This window comes from Rhinolophus hipposideros (genome assembly GCF_964194185.1).
Source record: "Rhinolophus hipposideros genome assembly, chromosome: 20".
Taxonomy (NCBI): Eukaryota; Metazoa; Chordata; class Mammalia; order Chiroptera; family Rhinolophidae; genus Rhinolophus; species Rhinolophus hipposideros.
The window spans coordinates 32,131,331-32,150,554 of record NC_138066.1 but is presented as its reverse complement, the minus strand read 5'-3'; the positions used below and the strand labels follow the sequence as shown (position 1 = coordinate 32,150,554).

The 19,224-nt window shown below is 38.6% G+C and overlaps 1 protein-coding gene across 2 annotated transcripts in view; it reads left to right on the top strand.

The window, feature by feature from the left end:
• KAT7 (lysine acetyltransferase 7) overlaps nucleotides 1-19,224 on the top strand; it is a 29,733-nt gene that overhangs the window by 8,531 nt on the left and 1,978 nt on the right. Inside the window, exons 5-14 of one of the 2 annotated variants that reach the window (XM_081029254.1) lie at nucleotides 2,398-2,480; nucleotides 5,526-5,615; nucleotides 7,091-7,189; nucleotides 9,741-9,851; nucleotides 11,688-11,879; nucleotides 14,221-14,310; nucleotides 14,519-14,659; nucleotides 15,702-15,795; nucleotides 17,778-17,924; nucleotides 18,531-18,637. In XM_081029254.1, the coding sequence (XP_080885380.1) occupies nucleotides 2,398-2,480; nucleotides 5,526-5,615; nucleotides 7,091-7,189; nucleotides 9,741-9,851; nucleotides 11,688-11,879; nucleotides 14,221-14,310; nucleotides 14,519-14,659; nucleotides 15,702-15,795; nucleotides 17,778-17,924; nucleotides 18,531-18,637 (1,154 nt within the window). The remainder of the gene's footprint in view (nucleotides 1-2,397; nucleotides 2,481-5,525; nucleotides 5,616-7,090; nucleotides 7,190-9,740; nucleotides 9,852-11,687; nucleotides 11,880-14,220; nucleotides 14,311-14,518; nucleotides 14,660-15,701; nucleotides 15,796-17,777; nucleotides 17,925-18,530; nucleotides 18,638-19,224) is intronic. The other variant, XM_081029255.1, reaches the window with a different exon arrangement.

Here is a 19,224-nt window from a genome sequence, read left to right as displayed (position 1 = left end):
CATGTTGATTGATATTTAGATTACTTCTCATTTGTAGCTATTTTGAACAATACTGTAATCGATAGCCTTGTATGTACGTATTTTAGTGTCTTTCTAGAATCACTGTTGGATAAATTCATAGCAGTGGAATTGTTGGGTCAATAGAGCATCTCTTTTTTTTTTTTTTTTTTTAAAGATTTTATTGGGGAAGGGAACAGGACTTTATTGGGGAACAGTGTGTACTTCCAGGACTTTTTTCCAAGTCAAGTTGTTGTCCTTTCAGTCTTAGTTGTGGAGGGGCACGTGCCGTTCAGCTTCAAGTTGTTGTCCTTTCAGTCTTAGTTGTGGAGGGTGCAGCTCAGCTCCAGGTCTAGTTGCCGTTGCTAGTTGCAGGGGGCGCAGCCCACCATCCCTTGCGGGAGTCGAACTGGCAACCTTATGGTTGAGAAGACGCACTCCAACCAACTGAGCCATCTGGGAGCTCAGTGGCAGCTCAGCTCAAGGTGCCGTGTTCAATCTTAGTTGCAGGAGGCAGAGCCCACCATCCCTTGGGGGACTCGAGTTGAATCAGCAACCTTGTGGTTGAGAGCCCGCTGGCCCATGTGGGAATCGAACTGGCAGTCTCCGGAGTTAGGAGCACGGAGCTCCAACCGCCTGAGCCACCCAGCCGGCCCCATCTATCATTTTTTAAACTTTTTATGTAGACACATTAGAATGGTTTTAGTTTACATGTTATAAAATAAGACATGACTTGAATAATTTACTCAAGTTATAGATGCCTAATACCTAAATAGGCTTGTTGTAGCAGTGACACTTTACATTTTATACATGGTGTTTGATCATTGAGGGTAGTTTTTTGTGTCCAAAATAAATTGTATGGATTTCTAAAATTATATTTTTGATAATACAATCCCAGAGAACTGGCAACCTGTATATCATATTAATTCTCCTCTCCCCCAGAACTTGGACTATTTTTGCCCTTTAAAGCTTATTATATCAATCTTGTGTAATTTTTTAAATCCCTGTGTCTTTTTTTACCCAAAATTAAATGTCTTTTTTCCGTGAAACAAAGGTGAAAATGTTTGTAGACTTGCAATTTAGCTTAGCCAATTTATCTTTTTATCTCATTAGCATTGTCTCACTATCCTTCTCAATCTTAGGTGTTTTATAAACCTTTTGGTTGAAGAGATTTTTTTTTTTTTTATTAATTTTATTGGGGTGACAATTGTTAGTAAATTTACATAGATTTCAGGTGTACAATTCTGTATTATATCGTCTATAAATCCCATTGTGTGTTCACCACCCAGAGTCAGTTCTCCGGTTGAAGAGATTTTTAAAAAAAAAATAATGTTTAATTCCCCGTGTATTATAACCTCATAAAAAACAGAAAAATGAAGAGATACGCTTTAGATAAAATGAGTGTTTCTGTATTGTGATTTCTAACATTTTCCCCTCAAGAGGGCCTTGTGCAAACAACCTGTTTAAAAGTTTGTTTATAGAAGAAGCCTAAATCTTTAAACAAAAGCAGCCCCCCCCTCCAAAAAATGAATATGTTTAATCTGTTCCAAAATTATCAAAATATATTTACTTACGTGTTGGAAAAGGCCATTTCCTTCTTCATTTTTTCGTAAGTTTCTATTGATTATTGAAAGAAGTTCAATTCAGATTGGATAGGATTGCATAATAGAAAGGAAAGTACACTTGTTACACATACTACTTGATCTGTTTAGCATAGGAAAGTTAAATTTCACCAAAAGAGAATATTCTTTTTTTGGGGGGAGGGGGATAGGACTTTATTGGGGAACAGTGTGTACTTCCAGGACTTTTTTTCCCGAGTCAAGTTGTCATCCTTTCACTCTTAGTTGTGGAGGGCGCAGCTCAGCTCCAGGTCTAGTTGGCGTTGTTAGTTGCAGGGGGCAGAGCCCATCATCCCTTGCGAAAGTCGAGGAGTCCAACTGGCAATCTTGTGGTTGAGAGCCCACTGGCCCATGTGGGAATTGAACCCGCAGCCTTCGGAGTTAGGAGCATGGAGTTCTAACCGCCTGAGCCACTGGGCCGGCCCAAGAGAATATTCTTGATCGTAATTTTGTGCCTTTATAAATGTATGGCTTTATGACATTTTGTAATTTGAGAACTACATCATCAGAGCAGAAGGAACTATAGTTTATTTTGAACATAGCAAGTATGTTCAAATATTGCCAGATCCAACCTATGGAAGAAAAGAATTTATTGTGGCTACAAGTTATGGCTCCAGTAGCACTTACCTTTGATGGATTCAGTCTGTCTGATTCAATCTGTTTGATCAGACATATTTGATAAAAATGATACAGCAAAAAAACAGGTTTGTTGTGGAGAATAATATCATTTTCTAAACTTAAATCTTCTGTCCTGAAATTAAGTTTTCTTCTCCTTCAACAGGACACCTTACAGGAAAACACGAAAGACATTTCTCCATCTCAGGATGCCCACTCTATCATAACCTCTCAGCTGACGAATGCAAGGTAATTGTGTTCTCATTTATTCAACATATACTTATCGAGCACTTACCATTTGCCTGGCATTTGGCTAAACAATAGGGATCCAGTGGGCAAGGTCCTTGCTTTTGAATTCCAGTGGAGGAAACATCATTAAAAAATAACTTAAAAAAAAAAAAAAACACAAACAAGTAAAAGAATTAATTATAAAATATAATGAGTGCTTTGGAAGAAATTAACAAGATCGTCTATAGAATATTTGGAACATCACCTTGTAGTATGTTATTTTTCATTGAAAATTAACTTCAAAAGACTACTAGGGACCTTTTCCACCTTAAGGACTTAATTTGCGTAAACATTTGGTCTCAATATTTATGCATTAGGTTCTCTTCTTATAAATGTATGAAGACATTTGCTTCAAAAAAGTTTTCTATAATTTTTTTCTCTTTCTCCATCTACTTCTATGGGATACTTTTCCTTTTTGTTACTCTCAATCACACCTACTCTTGGCTATTTCCTTTTTTTTTTTTTTTTTTTAATTAAAGTTTATTAGGGAGACAATGGTTAGTAAAGTTAGATAGGTTTCAGGTGTACAATTCTGTAATACATCATCTATATGTTACATCTCTTGGCTATTTCTTGTTTTAAATTCTTGAAAAATGTACTCCTAAATAACCTTTGGGATTTTGGAATAATGGAGTTAGGAGTAGTGCCTAAGTCCTATTTTGTATGTTTCTATATGGGTTGCTGCTACCAAGGATGGAAACAAAAAAACTAATTATGGGGAAGCCAGAGTTGAAAATGTTATTAATTGAATGGATTACTTGGGTAGTAGCTGGTTAGACCAAAGTATTGCTTTTGTAGTTGTTTTGTTAATGAGCCCAGGTTTATTTCTGTCTGAAGCAGTTTCATCCTGAGAAAAATTAGATTCCCCAACTAACATTACTTCTCCCTGATTTAGAAATGTTTTCTCTTATTTACAAGTCAACCACAGGATGGGCTGTTTCTTTATGTGTTTCAGCACAGTAGTATGCTTTCAATGCTTATATGGAAGGTTGAAGACACTTAGTCTTACTTTCTTCATCCCAGGTCTCTTGTACAAGCAAGGCAGTTTCTTGTGCTCTGTGTAAGAGTAAGGGGTAGGTCTTCTTACTATCTTCCCATTAGTCTGAGACCAGATCAAAACAGGTCCAGCTCTGCCAACATCTGCATCAACGCTGACAAGCTATTAGATGCTTCTTTCTCTGCAAATAGCTGTGTTCTGTGTGATCTCTACCACTTATCTCTAAATAGGATCATCTGCTATTGTCCGTGGTTTTACAGGAAAGTCTTCCTAAAGTGTAACTTTTAAATTTGTTGGCTTGGAGCAATATGAACATGTTACCCTAAGCAATTTATTTTTAAAAAAGCAAAATTTCAGTTTGGGGAAGAAAATTCTGAAAAAAGGAAAGCATTTCCTGAATTTTTCTTCTTTTGTGCTCTTTCTTCACAAGGGGAATCAGGTTCAGCATAATCAATCTTTATGACTGGAACGTATGCTTGGAGGACAGGAGAATTTCTGAAAGATGCATCTTTTTACATTTAAAATCCCAAATGGAAAGATTAGACGAATTCCTCACATTTATTAAAAGCTCTGAAGTTTGTAAAGTACTTGCAGATACGTGATTACTCCGAGTTTCCTGGTAAACTATTGCCATCAGTGATGTGACCATTTTTATTCAGTTCTAGATTTCTGACTACATGTGCCAAACACTGTTAAAGGTAGCTGAGGATTCTGTAAATGAGATGAAAGGCTACTGCATTCATGGGGTGTGTACATTCTTATGGGGGGAAGCAAAATAACACAAATTAGGAAATAAGAATTTCACGTCGTGATAAATATGAGAAACAAAAAGACAAAGATACAGATTGACTGTTTGGTGGGTAACGGGGATAGGCACTGCTTTTGCTTGGGTCTTTAAGATAGACTTTCCTGAGGTGTTGGCATTTGATCTGAGTCATGGCTTAAAACAAAGAGGCAATTGTGTCAAAATCTAGGCGAGATCTAAGAAGAAGAGCAGGCGCAAAGGCTATGAGATGGTGATAAACTGTTGGGTTTGAGGGGCCAAAAGTGGCCAGTGTGGCTGGATCGTGATGAGAAACGACGCGGATCCAGGTGATGAAGGACCTGCAGACCTTGGCACAGGAGTATGTGTGTGTTCCGACGGCGTGGGAAGCATCTGGAGGGCGTTAGCAGAGGTGTGATGTAATTTCGTAAATCCTTTTTAAAATCACAGCTTGCTGGTGTGCGGAGAGTGGACTGGACCGGGCAAGCGTGGATTCAGGGTAGATGAGTTAGTAGGCTGTTCAGTCAGTAGATGGTGGCCTGGACTAATGGAGATAGTAGGAACTGGTTGGATTCAGAATATATTTTGGAGGGGAGCTGCCTAACAGACTTGCTGATGGATTCAATGTGTGTGAGAGGAAGAGAAGCATCAAGCATGACCTTCAAGTTTGTGACCTGATCACTTGTTTAGAAAGTGTTGTTCTTTATAAATGTGGGGAAGATTTGGGGTGGAGCAGACCTGTGGGAGAATGTCAGTGTTCTGTTCTGACCATGCTGAGTTTTAATGTTGAAGTTGAATAGGCAGTTGGATATGAGTCCTCAATTCCCAGGAGATGAAAACTAACTTGGTTTGTCAAAGATCACATAACTTCAAAGTTAAGTTTCCTTATAGACTTGACCCCAGGTATCTGACGTTTTCTTTGTACTTCTTTATTCTTGTACCTCCTCACGCTGTTCTTGTTCATTGTACAGTGGAAAGAATCCAGGCTCAGAGTCATCAGACTTAATTAAAATCTTTACCACAATTTAGCTGCAATTATTTCACTTCTCCGATTCTCAGTTAATGGCTGAGAAAACAGAATATGAAGCTTGTCTTATCTATATCTTACAGATTTTGTGATAATGTGAAGACCTTTGAAAGCAAAAGTACCATGTAAATTCAGGGGATTTATTCTTGTATTCTTATGCTCTAAGTAAACATTAGTCTTAGAAGCAGGAGGATTTATTGACGCTGTTGATGGTTGCAGGTGAGAGCACAGAGCCGGGATAAGCAGATAGAAGAGAGGATGCTGTCCCACAGGCAAGATGACAACAACAGGCATGCAACCAGGCACCAGGTACGGGCCTTGTTAAAGCTCTGGCCGCTCAGTTTAAGAGCCAAGTCTTGGATCTCCTGCCCCATGTCTGTCTTTAGGTATATCCCTGCCTCTTATTTGCTATGGTATGTCTAAATAACTGGTCTTTAGAAACTCAGAACCATGTTTGATTTTCAAATAGTGCATTTTCATGAAACAAACACTTCTACCTCATAAATGAAGGAATCATGTATCTATAATAATAATCGTAATAATAATAATAACAGTAATAATAAAAGATAATCCTGATTATTTGAAAGATTGCACTTGTTGTTCTATTTCCTCATTTTGCATCTGTTTTTCAACCCATTGCAATTTCAGACCCCTCTGCTGGCATGTTTCCAAGGTCACTAGTGACTTTTCCTTAGCCTTTGACATTTGTTAATTTTATCATTTTCCTTCTTCTTTCTTCCCTTGAATTCCAAGGTGCTGCTTTGCCCTAATCCTTGTGCCTCTCTGAACATCCATATCCGTTGATTACGCTTAATTCTTTGTTCTTCCCTGAATGCCTTTGGTCTTTACTCTTGCTGCTTTTCTGCCTCGAACTCTATACCTATACCAAGAAGAAATTGTGTGTATTCTTCAAGGACTTGTGCAACTCTAAGCTGTTGTAGGAATTCTTCCCCCAAATTCTCCTACCCTTAATGAATTTCTTCTTTATGCATTCCCGTTGTAATGTTCTCAGAATGTCAGTTTAGCCCTTGTCACATATTATACGTACATCGCTCATCATATGGATGTCTGTTTTCATGGTTAGATTATAGGTGGATAGCAGAGGAAGTATAGTGATGAGGGAGAAGTTTGACTTTGGAGCCACATAGATCTGGATTTGAATACTTTGACTCTGTTACTCTAGCAGTGTTCCTTGAGCAGGTCAGGTAACTTCCCTAAACTTTTATTTCCTTGTTAATAAAAAGGAATAAGACCTATCTGTCATTACCTGATTAGGGTAATCAGCTAAATTATGCATATTAGGTACCTATCCCCAGTGCTGGGCAAGTAATAAGCACTTTGTAAGTGTAAGTGGTAGCTTACACTTTTCTTCATTGTCTTTTCTTGGGTTCTGTTCTTACTCGGTTTTTAAATTTTTATTCATTTTTGTATTAGTGTTAATACTTGGAAAACGGTAAGCATTCAATAAATGTGCTTACTGAATTGAAATGATCTTTATTTTATTCCTATTGCTTTTGTGGAGATTTTCATCCTTAATGTATGTTCTGTTTGGGTTTATATTAAAATAAGTACATTCCTGAACTCATTAACTGACAGTAAGAGTAGGGCTCCAGGTAATGAGGGAACTCAATTTGGAATTTTTAAATTGCCAAGAGTATATTCACAGAGCTGTAACACATCTGGCATCCTCCTCCCCTTATTTATTTGTTGTTGTTTTCATTTTGAAACTAATTAGATAATGAGTTTTCCAGCTAGCGTCTCAATTTTCTCCTTTTTCCTTTTAGGCACCCACAGAGAGGCAGCTACGATATAAGGAAAAGGTTGCTGAACTCAGGAAGAAAAGAAATTCTGGGCTGAGCAAAGAACAGAAAGAGAAATACATGGTAAGAAAACGTTAAATAGTTAGTTAGCGTGAACTCTTGCCATCACATTTGATTCCTTTTGGTTTCTAAGCCTCTGCTTTTCAGAATTGCCATTTGGTCTCCTCTGTAAGTGTAAGGAGTCTTCTCTGGCAGTTAGAATTTACTATAATCCCCCAAAACTGCTATTAAGAGTGGAAACGGAAGGTCCTCCAAAAACTATTAGAATACTTCCAAAATACTATTAGAATTTAGATGAAAAAATGTTCAATCCTCCAGTTGTTTGTAAACTTTACTTTAGCTTTAAAAGGTTAATTTACCCACTCAGACAAATACCATGATAATGGAGATGTCTGTATAAGGAAAAATATTCAAGCTAAGCTGTAGTCCACTTATTTTAATGGAAAAATAAAATTGCTACATGATAAAAGGTATTCTATAATAGATATTTTTATAGTATTTTAACTTTTTTCCTAGTTTTAAAAGTAATGCACATTTGTAAACTATAGAACAATTAAGAAAATAATACGGAAACAAACAGTAATCCTATTATCTAAAAATAACCAGCATTTTGGGATATGTCCTTTTAGCTTTTTATATAATGCCTATTTACATAATTTGGATATTACTGTAAGTACAGTTTTGAATTCTGTGTTTTTTAATATCTTGAACTAATTTCCTGATTTTGTTAATTTATCAAAAAACTTTTGCATAAAATTTAATTTTTAGGTAAAGATTTATTTTATTATAAACTTATTAAATGCTTATTATTGAAAATACTAAAAATGAAGAAAAATTCCAATAAAAGTTACCCTTCAAGATAAAAACCACTGTTAACATTTTGGCGTGTAATCACTCAGTCTTCTTCTAATGCATATTTTTATTACTGGAATATTTACTTATTTAATCATTAGAATGTATTATTAAAAGTATAGTTTGTGAATACTTAGGCAGTCAGCATGACTTCACTAAAATGAAAGTGTGCCAGACTATGTATTTACTGTTTGGTAGTAATGGCTGTCTTGCAAATGACCTTATGAATAAATGGAGATGGGCCAGTGTGAGAGAAGTGGTTCCTTGTAGGGTGAATTTGTAGCTCAACACCCAAACCAGACTGTGTTGGGTTTGTAGAGGAAGGGCTCTAGTGGCTGTAGGGTGCACAGTTATATTCTCTCCGTCTTGTTCAGTGTTTTTTTTTCCTACAAATTGGGTAGAGAGATAATGATATGGTAATACCATTTATTGAATGCTTGTGCTAGGCACTGTGGTTATGTTGTCCCCATGATCTTTGTGGTGAAGATGGATGGTATTTCATCTATTTTTATAGCCAGGAAACAGAGCTTAAGAGACGTAATTTGCCCAAAATCACATAGGTAGAAAGTGTCTGAAGTATGCTACTGAAATTTATCTTACAAACATCTGCTCTCCAGTAGTTTGGGCTGGGTGATTTGGATCCAACCTTCCTGGTAAAAATGCTGGATAGGATTTTCTTTTAAGCTTTAAAAAAAAAAAAAAAAATTCATGAAACTATAAGAAATAACTAATAGTAGAACCTAGATCTTAGATGATAAAGAGTCCAATTCAAAAAGATATCCATCAGATGGGCCCAGATTAACTGGAAGAAATTTTACTAGGAGTGAAGGTACTGATGAATGGTGTTTTCATATGCTAATATGTGTGTGAAGTCTGTAAAGTTCTTCCTGGGATGAGCCATCCACTCCACCTAACTACCATGGTCTTCCATTCTCTGGGTAAGAGGTGGAGTCTAGGATGGAGTGGGAAGGGCTAGAATCAGGTTTAAAAGGGGAGTTTCCTTTGTGGAATTTCTTTCCTGTGTAAGGATACTTGTGACTGCCATGGTAAGTTTTGATACTTAAAACTGAATTATTTTTGTGCTTCTCATTTTCTTGCTCTTTTTCTTGGTTAATATTTAGTAAAATATTTTTCAGAGCCCAGCCTGTTTTTCGTATGCACTTGGGCTAGAGTTCTAAAGTAAGAGCATTACAAACCTTTGGCGGACAGTGTAATGGTGGGTGCAGCAATTCAAGTGAAATAATTTACCACAGACTGTTTAGTCGAACTGATCCTTCCTACCTGCAGATTTTCTTTTCTGTCTGAAATCTGAGACTCCAAGGCTTAGAGCTTTGGTTTTTTGTTTTGTGTTTAAATGGGGGCGTAGGCACCCATTAAATGGGGGAGTATGCAAGGTTCATTCCAGATCTCAGGATTCTAGCAATGTGCAGTGCCTTTGGGTTTGTTATATTTTATTTGTACTGTCGAGCACATTTTCAGAGGGAGAAATGGAAGCATAGTGTTCTGATCCTTGAGGTGCTCATTTAGAGATAGAAGAATGAAATTCCCTTTTGGAGAAGTTGTAAGAACATTTCCTTTCCAAATTCACCAGGGTGGGTAGTGGGTGTCTTCTGGCATTAACCTGTTTGATAAGTAGTATGTTTATGCCAAATCCTGTAGTGCCACAGGGAATACCTGGCAATAAATAGCTTATGGTTGTGCATCAATTAAAATGAAAAAGATGCTCTTAGCAGAAAGTATCACGCTCTGGTAATTTTCCTAGGAACACAGGCAGACCTATGGGAACACTCGGGAACCTCTCTTAGAAAACCTGACCAGCGAGTATGACTTGGATCTTTTCCGAAGAGCACAAGCCCGGGCCTCAGAGGATTTGGTGAGTATTCAACCTCCAAGCTGAGGACCGCTTGTGACGGGCGTTTAGAACTGCCAAGAAAACGGATCAGCAGTCAGTGTGATGGGAATTCAGTGTACCTTGCTGCTTGAATAACCTCTTTCCCCTTCCCCCAGGTATCTTTATTTGAGACTGTCTTCCTTCCCATTCATATTTAAAATTACCCTTCCTCCCTTCCTTTGTCCTCTGGAGTTTTCTCTCTACACCTCAATTCCTGGAAGGACTTGTTTGGTGGGGGGTGGTTAGCTAGGTAAAACAGTAGGTGCCCCTCTGTCTCAGTTGGGTAATTTGCAATTCTGAGAACCTCTGGACTGGGAGATACCTCCTATTGTCCCCGAACCCCGACGGGAAATCCCCCGTCGCATGGTGGCCTCAGCCCTTCAAAACAGCTGTTAAAAGAATTAAAAAGCCAGTGAAGAGGAGTAATGGAAAAGGCTGTTGTAAGGTGTTTTATAATTAATCTTTGACACAGCCAAGGTTTACGTATTAAGATGGTTTTCGGTTAGGATTTTTATTTACAATTAGTTAACATTTAGTTTTGATGACCTAGGCAGATTTTTCAACAACTTGAATAAAATTGTGGTGATTGAATTTACCTCTGATTTAATGGAATACATGTGTTCAGGGAAACAATCAAGTGAATCACTTCCTTTTTTTTCCCCCCTTTTTTCCCAACTGTAAGAAATACTTCATTTAAAAATCCTAGAACACACTTGTTAAAAGTTCTGTCGGAGGCAGGGTTTGCTAGCTGCCCATGGCTGGGATGGGCTGCCACTGCTGTTTTTGTCTACCCTGCACTGGAACAGCATTTCCTAGGCTATCCTTTCTCAGTGCTCCACCTGGTAATGCTTAGAGATTATTTCTGTAGCTAACTCATGGCCACAGCCACAAAGTGGAGATAGATACCAAATCTATTTTCTACATTCTAGACTTGAGACTCCAGAATTGAAGGATTGTCAATGTTTCCAAAATAATTTTTTAAGGAACCTATGTTGAGAGCATGCCACGGCGGGTATATGTCACGCAGATCCACACTGCTTTATAAAAGCTTCTGGAAATATGTAGAAAGCACATTCTAGCTAATCTTTTCTGTTTAGTGTTAGACTGTTTTGAAAAGCGTGGAGTTTGTATTTGTGGTAGATTGCCTTTTTTATAATTCAGTTTGGTGCAGATTTCACCAGGGACTTGTTCTGATGTTCAAGAGATGAGACCCAAAGTGTGGTAGGGAGCAGAGAAAAGCCACACTCCCTAGTGAGGCCTGTCCTGTGGGCCTTGTAGATAGTAAGTTTTCCGGAGGCCTTCCTGATTATCCAGGGCTGCAAGCACAGCCCTCTTCAGTGCAAGTTTCTCCCAAGTTAGAATCCAAGTACGTCTGATCTTTTTGTTTTCCATAGCCTGGCATCATGGTGTGCACACAAGCTTATAAAACAAAGATGATTACAGTTGACCCTTGAACAACATGGGTTCTAACTGTGGGTCCACTGACGTGGGGATGTTTTTCAATAAATACTGGAAATTATTTTCCTAATGATGTTCTTAATAACATTTTCTTTTATCTAGCTTACTTTATTGTAAGAGTACAGTATGTGATACATATAACATACGAAGTATGTATTAATCGACTGTTTATATGATTAGTAAGGCTTCCCCTCAACAGAAGGCTATTGGTAGTTAAGGTTTTGGGGAGTCAAAAGTTATGCGCAGATTTTCGAAGACTGCCTGGGAGGTTGACATCCCTAACACCCTGCCTACCCACCAGTTGTTCAAGGGTCAACTGTCATTTTAGTCCTCCTTTGACTTTTAATTTCTTTACCACAGGAGAAGTTAAGGCTGCAAGGCCAAATCACAGAGGGAAGCAACATGATTAAGACAATTGCTTTTGGTCGCTATGAGCTTGACACTTGGTACCATTCTCCCTATCCTGAAGAGTATGCACGACTGGGACGTCTCTACATGTGTGAATTCTGTTTGAAATACATGAAGAGCCAAACAATACTCCGTCGACACATGGTAAGTTGTCTAGATTTCATGGCGGCCATAAGATACAGGATCTTTAGATATTGACATTTATCCAGATGGCATTTCTCTAAGCATGTCTTGGTGGTTCACAGTAATGGGAGGAAGAAACAGGAAATGGAAAGCGACATTTCAGGGTCGGGGTTCTACAGCCTGTGGCATTGCTGGTGCTGAGTGGTACCAAAAGCAGCTGTTGGCCCTTCACCACATCCTATCATACACATCTCTTTGTCTTTTTTTCTTGCTGCCTGCTCTTTTTCATTTCTTCCTTGGGATATGAATTACCTCTGTCCACAGGTTTTGTGTTTCCCAAACTAGATGGGAATAAATAGACTTCATTAGCTAGGGCAGGGACAACATGACTCACCTTTGTATCCCTAGCAACTACCATAGGCAATACATTGCCAATAAATACGTGTTTAATGAACACTTACGTAAGGGAGATAAATTATGAAATGAACAGAATGGGTGGGTCCTTTGATGCTTTCTCAAGCTGTTTAGTGCTTTTTGAACTAAAGCAGAAAGTTAGTTTTTGAACTAACTCTGAACATTCTTCTTCCCATAGAGATAAAGACTTGAATCTCGTATTGTTGACAAATATGCTTACTAGATACTTTGCAGCTTTAAGCCATGTTTCTTTCCCGACTTGTGGAATGATCAGTCTTGTCTTAAAGGAACTTTCTGCCATGGAGTAGGGATGGGAAAAAGGCAAGGGGCAGAGGTTAGTCTTTCAGACGGGAAACCTTTCTTTTTTCTTTCGTTCTATAATAATAACATAATTTGACTCTAAGGCTTTTTAGGGTGTCTCTTCCTCTTTCCCCTTCCATCTTTATTTCCCAGGATTTCTATATGCTAAACATACAACCCAAGCATTTCATGGTTTCTGTCTTAAACTGCTTTTTTGTGTTCTCACCTCTGGAGCACACGGTCTGTAGCATTCTGGCCCAGTACCTCTCCTTCACTCTCCTTAACTCTCTGGGAGTTAAGCCCCCAGACCTGGCGAACTTGACTTGGGATAAGGATAAAATGCCCCAAGGGGAGATGATGCGTGAAGGCTTGTGGGGACACTAGGGCACAGGGATAATGGTTATCAGAAGGACTGGTCTCTATGATTGTAGACCACGGAGATAAACTAAAATATGGTTTTGCTATGTGAAAGTCAGACTGGTATTTTTATTGATGTGACCTGCTTATCATTTATGCCCTTTTTCTTCCTTTTTTGTTTCTAGTTATTTAGTGGCACTAACCAGTGAAATAGCCAAAAGGGGCAAGAAATAGTAGGCGGAGAAAACAGAGTACGGATAAACCTAAGGGTCAAGTAAACATTCTGAATTGGAGAAGATCCTACTGTATTATATGAGTTATAAAAATCGAATTTCAGGAAATAAAAATATTTTAGTCCATACTTCTGATTTCCGTTGCTTCAGCTATAATCACTGAAATGGGCCTTTGGCCATTTGGCCAATAGGTTTGGCTTCTGTTTCTAAGCAAATAGTTGTTGTATTAGTTTGATTATTGTTGGAATGAGCCAGCATGAGTAAAGGGTGGAGATAAGAACAAACTATAGGTGGGGCTTTCTTAAAGCAATTCCAGTTAAATATTTGGATTTACATGTGACAAATTGGGCCATGATTCCTGAGTTGACCAAAAGTCACAATAAAATACGTACATATGCTTTTTAAACATACTTATGTAAACCCTTTCAAGAATTCACCTGTTTATAGAAATGGCTGACTGGCTACATTAACTCTATTTGCAATTAAAGATAAGGAAGGGAGGTACTTTGTGGCCAAGTGATCCCTACCCCAAGCTTTTTGCTGTTCAACCAGGCTACCTTGCTTGCCCCCATACACACTTTTTTTTTTTTGCCACAGAACTTGTCCCTATTTCCTTATATAACAGAGACAGCTAGAGAAGTTACTGGTAAAGGTGAGAGTAAAGTACTCCTACCTTTACTTAGCAACTCTAAGTTGCTGGAAATAAGCTGCTTAAGAATTTCCTGTTATTGTAAGGCATCTTATAATAAGCAAGGGTATTTTATTTATCTGGCTTTTACATAGTAGATGATTTTAATCTTCTGAGTTGAGTCGGTGCCAGAATGTAATCCAGAAAACTTGTTCCAAACTGCTATAAAAATACCATAAATAATATGACAATGATTTAGGAGCCTTTGCTTTACTGAAAAAAATATCTCTGTGTTGCTGCATGTTCTCAAGTGTGTCCAACTATCTGTAATCTCAGCTGACTAAATTTGACCTGTGATTCTTTTTCCCTTTCAAGCAGCAGTTTTGTTGGGAAGGTTTGCTTCCCTGATGTGAATTCCATTCTTTTGCAGGCTAAGTGTGTGTGGAAACACCCACCCGGTGATGAGATATATCGCAAAGGTTCAATATCCGTGTTTGAAGTGGACGGCAAGAAAAACAAGGTAAAAGTAGTCACGGAAGAAAGAGGTGTTGTCCATTCACAGGTTTCAGAAGGAATTTGTCTCACCTTAAAAGAAGACGGAACTCTTCTCTTGACCAAAATATGCAGTTCTGCTTCATTGACAGTAATATGATCTTTAATTTTAAGCCTTCATGTGATAAGCTCAGGAATCACGGGCCCACACATGAACTCTGTTTCTCTGCTTCCAGATCTACTGCCAAAACCTGTGCCTGTTGGCCAAGCTTTTTCTGGACCACAAGACATTATATTATGATGTGGAGCCCTTCCTGTTCTATGTGATGACCGAAGCAGACAATACTGGCTGTCACCTGATTGGATACTTTTCCAAGGTCAGCAGGATCTGGAGATTAAGAAGCTAATGGGCAGAACAGGGTGATTGATGTTGGCAATGGGGCCTCAGGAAGAGGCAGTACTTGGGGCAATGACAGCGCTTTCTTGAAAACAAAGAAAATCTGTATCAAACATTGCTTAATGAAAATGTGCCAGTCTTTATTTAAAAGCTCTGGTTGATTCATTTCTGGACTTGGGGTTTGGAGCTGCCTATTAATTACTGGCCAGGGCCCTGCCTACTAACCCACAAGCCCACATCTTGTAGTCAAGCCAACTCTCGTGGCTTTGCCCTCTATTAGCTCAGAACTAGGAATATTCCTTTTCCCTGGTGCTCTAGCTGGATTCTCTCAATGGTAAAGCCACTTTGCCTTTAAAGATTCATTGTCAGATTTTTACTTAATGACTTTTGATGTAACTTCTTAAAACTATAACTCAGACCACAATTCACTCATTTAAAGTGTATAGTGGTTTTTAGTATATTCACAGAACTGTGCAACCAACCACTGCGCAATCATAATCAATTTTCATGACCTCAGTAAGAAAGCCCATACCCATAAGCAACACTCCCCATTTCCACTCAACCGCTTCCAGCTCTTCTGTCTGTACATTTGCCTGTTCTGGACATTTCACATAAATGGAATCATACAATATGTGATTTGATTGTTTTTGACCCCCTTCCGGAATGGGGACTTACTGTTTGGGATCCCTCCCTTCTCTAGTAGGCAGCCCCCTTTGAAAAAATTGCTTTTAAAGAGGACGGCTCTAGACCAACTCCGCTGTCTAAACCTTGCCCTGCGCTGTGACTGTAAAGAATCCAGAGTCAGCCCTCCTTAAAATGAGACTGGAGGTCTCAGAGCTAGGGAAACCCTGGGATTAATGTCCTTGGCCATCACAAAGGGCGTGTGACAGCTGTGAACCTGACAGCCACTCCCAGGGTTGGTTAGCCAGGTACTTTGTAAGCAGCCTTATTTTGTATCTGGGACTGCTGACACTTGATTCCAAACCTTTATGACCTGCTTTTCTGTTTGTTCTCGGTTTTAGGAAAAGAACTCATTCCTCAACTACAATGTATCCTGTATCCTCACCATGCCTCAATACATGAGACAGGGCTATGGCAAGATGCTCATTGATTTCAGTAAGTGAAACTGCTAAGGGCCACAGGGCAGAGACCGTGTGAATATTGTTTGTATTTTTGTCCTATGGTTTTTACAATTCCTGGCATGTAGCGGATTATACTGATATTTATTAAGGGAATGAGGTAAGTGGAAGAAACCTCAGTACAGTCAGTGGGCCTGATAAACATTGAGCACTCAGTGAATACAGGACCCTGAGTTTGCTTCCTGATAGCAGGAGATGATAGAGGAGGGTGAAGTAAGCTCTGCAGGGTTGTCCCAGCTTGAGACTTACGAACGGCACATACATGCTGAGGCTTCAAACCTGTTCCTGGACATCAGGGATTTCAGTGCTGTAAGCACTTTCGTGGAGGCAAACAGCGTACCTCACAGCGGGTGTGGGACTCCTTAATTGTGCGTTCTGTATTTGGGAATTTGCCTATTCACTAGAATTTATTTGTAACCCAAACCAATACTCCTGGCACTTTTGCAGTCATTCGTGGACATGTGCACAACAGCAAATAATAAGTCACCAAATGTTCCCAGCCAGGGTCAAACAAGGTGCCTTGTTTCAGCTTGTGCTGTAATCAAGTGTCCTTTTCATGGTCTGTTAGAGCCACATTTTTCTTATTTTGGGGATTTTTGTTGCAGATTTTAAATGGCCCCTCAGTGTAGTGTTGAAATATTGTCTAGGAAGGCTTTGATATGCCTTAAAGTGAAAATATGTCCATCAGACAAGCTTCATTCAGGCCTAGCTTATTGTGCTGTTGGCCATGAGTTCAATGTTACTGAATCAACAGTATATACTAAACAAGGTATCATTGAACGGGGTTGTGTATTGATTTATTGATGAAAATGTGACCAGAGGCTTGTAGAAACCTAACCCTGTATTTCCCTAGGAGCAGAGGTTTTGTGCTCACTGATCCATAGTGTCCGTGGTGGCTTTATAGAACGTAACTACTATAAATAAGGAGAATCAAGTGTTGTTATTTAGTGTTAACTGTCGTGCGACATTTTAGTCAAAATTGGAATCCTTAGAATTAGCCTTCCAACCCTTTCATTATCAAGTCATTTTTAAGCCACCTGGGAAGAGATGAATGAGGAAGTGGCATAATCCACAAAGGGAAGGAGATTGTATCTTTAATGGGTAACATCTATTTTGTAAACTTAATTTTGTGGAAATTTTCAAACATATACAAAAGTAGAATAGTGTAAAACTCCTGTAATGTTTACCATTTTATGGCCAATTTACTTTTACCTACATTCCTACTCTCAATTATTTTGATAACCAAAAAAAGTTCCTTAATATCATAAATTATAGTTTTTAAATTTGCCTGATTTTGAGATTTCCTTTAAAAAAAATTTTTTTTCACTTATCCACATAGGATTGATATATTGGAATTAATAGCTGTAGTTTGTAAATCACTTTTAATCTGAAAGTTATCATTCGCATCTTTTTTTTCTTTTTGCTTTTTATTTGTTGAAGAAAGGTTAGTTTTCCAGAGTATGAATTTTGCTGATTGTATCCCCATAATGTTTAATGGTAGGTATTAGTACTAGAGGCTTCATGAGGTTCGGGTCTCCCCCTTCCACACACACACGACATAGGTGGTACTGAGATAATCTATTTTTAAAAGTTCAAAAATTTGAAAAATATAAATAGCTATATAATGAAATGGTTTCCCATCCCTGTTCCTATCTACCCTGTTCCAAACACACCTACAGGTAACCATTGTTAGTAAAGTTTCTAGTGGAACCTTCCAGGTTTTTAATGTCTATTATAAGTAAATGCAAATACACGTTTTCCCCTTTCTGCTTATACAAAAGCAGCATACTCTACAGCAGCCACAAAGTATTCCATTGAATGAATGGAATTGACTGTACTCTAATGGATATTGCAAAGCAGACTGTATTTATACCTTCTTCCATATTGGCACATTGTTTTTCTTTAATAGGATGAGATATAGTGTTGCTAGAAAAAGTCTGTGTATTTGTTCCCTGGCAGGTTATTTGCTTTCCAAAGTGGAAGAAAAAGTTGGCTCCCCAGAACGTCCACTCTCAGATCTGGGGCTCATAAGCTATCGCAGTTACTGGAAAGAAGTGCTGCTTCGTTACCTGCATAATTTCCAAGGCAAAGAGATTTCTATCAAAGGTTGGTTTTTGACACTCTAGAATGATTGTTAACCCAAGATGTTAGCTCCTCTGAATATTTTGACTTTTCCACTTGGCCCTGTTCATGCTTTGTAACCTGCAAAGATAATGCTGCATTCTGTTTTACCTGAATGAGAACAGAAGGCCCTCTGAATGTGGGTCACTGCAGAGACCCTCACTGATGGTGTGGGAGGATTCCAGAGCATTTGGCGCTTGGCACTGGTTATATGATTTGGTTTCTCAAATCTCAGGTTGCTGCCATTTTAATTCTTAACAACAGTCAAAAATGAAGAAAAACTTCAAGTTTTGGCATACAGAGTAGCTTCTAAAACATCCCTGTAATTTTATGCAAGGGTGGAAGAATTTAGTAGTCTGTCTTTGACCTTGATTTCTATGAGGGGCCAAGAGGAGTTTCTTGCTCTAATATCCCTCTTCCATAGTTTATTTGGACTGTCACATGAATGCATCATAAACTTTCTGAACAGTTTGGGTTGAGTATTGGCGATTCTAACCATTTGAAGTTCATTTGGATTTCCTGTGGGGGGGGTGGGCTTGATAAAGGGGGTCTGCTGTTTGGCAGGGTTCTCAATAGCTCTTAATGTTTCAGAAATTAGCCAGGAGACGGCTGTGAATCCTGTGGACATCGTTAGCACTCTGCAAGCTCTTCAGATGCTCAAGTATTGGAAAGGAAAGCACCTAGTTTTAAAGAGACAGGTAAAGTGTTTTCTTAGCTCATTGCTGAATGTCCCTCGAAGCCTAGCTAAGCAAAGTGGGGCCTTCACACCCCAGAGGTAACTTTCCTTTTTTAAAGGAGTTGACTCCGTCCACCATTTATTTAGTCTCATTTCTTGAGCGTTCCGTGATGCCTTCATCAGGCTTATCCTCCTACCTTATCCTTCTCAGAAGCTTTTGGTAAGCTCCTGTCTCAAATTTGGATGCCACCCTTAAGCAGCTCCAGTTAAGCAGCTTTCTGTTGCACAGCACTTCTGTTGCTTCATGATTTTGTTAGATTTGAGAAAATTGTCCACCTGTAGAGGGGACTCTTCATAAACTTCAGGGTTCATGGAAGTAGTTTTAAATTCCTTTAACAAATGCCATCCCAACTCATGCCCATTTAAAAATTTTTTTAATTGACTCACATGTATCATAAGGGAGGGTGAATGATTTTTCAGGTCTTACTAAGGGCATAGTAGGGAGAAATGGATTAGGTATGAGTTTCATAAATCTAAAGAAAACTTTAGATTTTTTTTTACACCTGTTTTATACCAATGTATTATTAAACCTTTGGTGGTTCCTTCTTT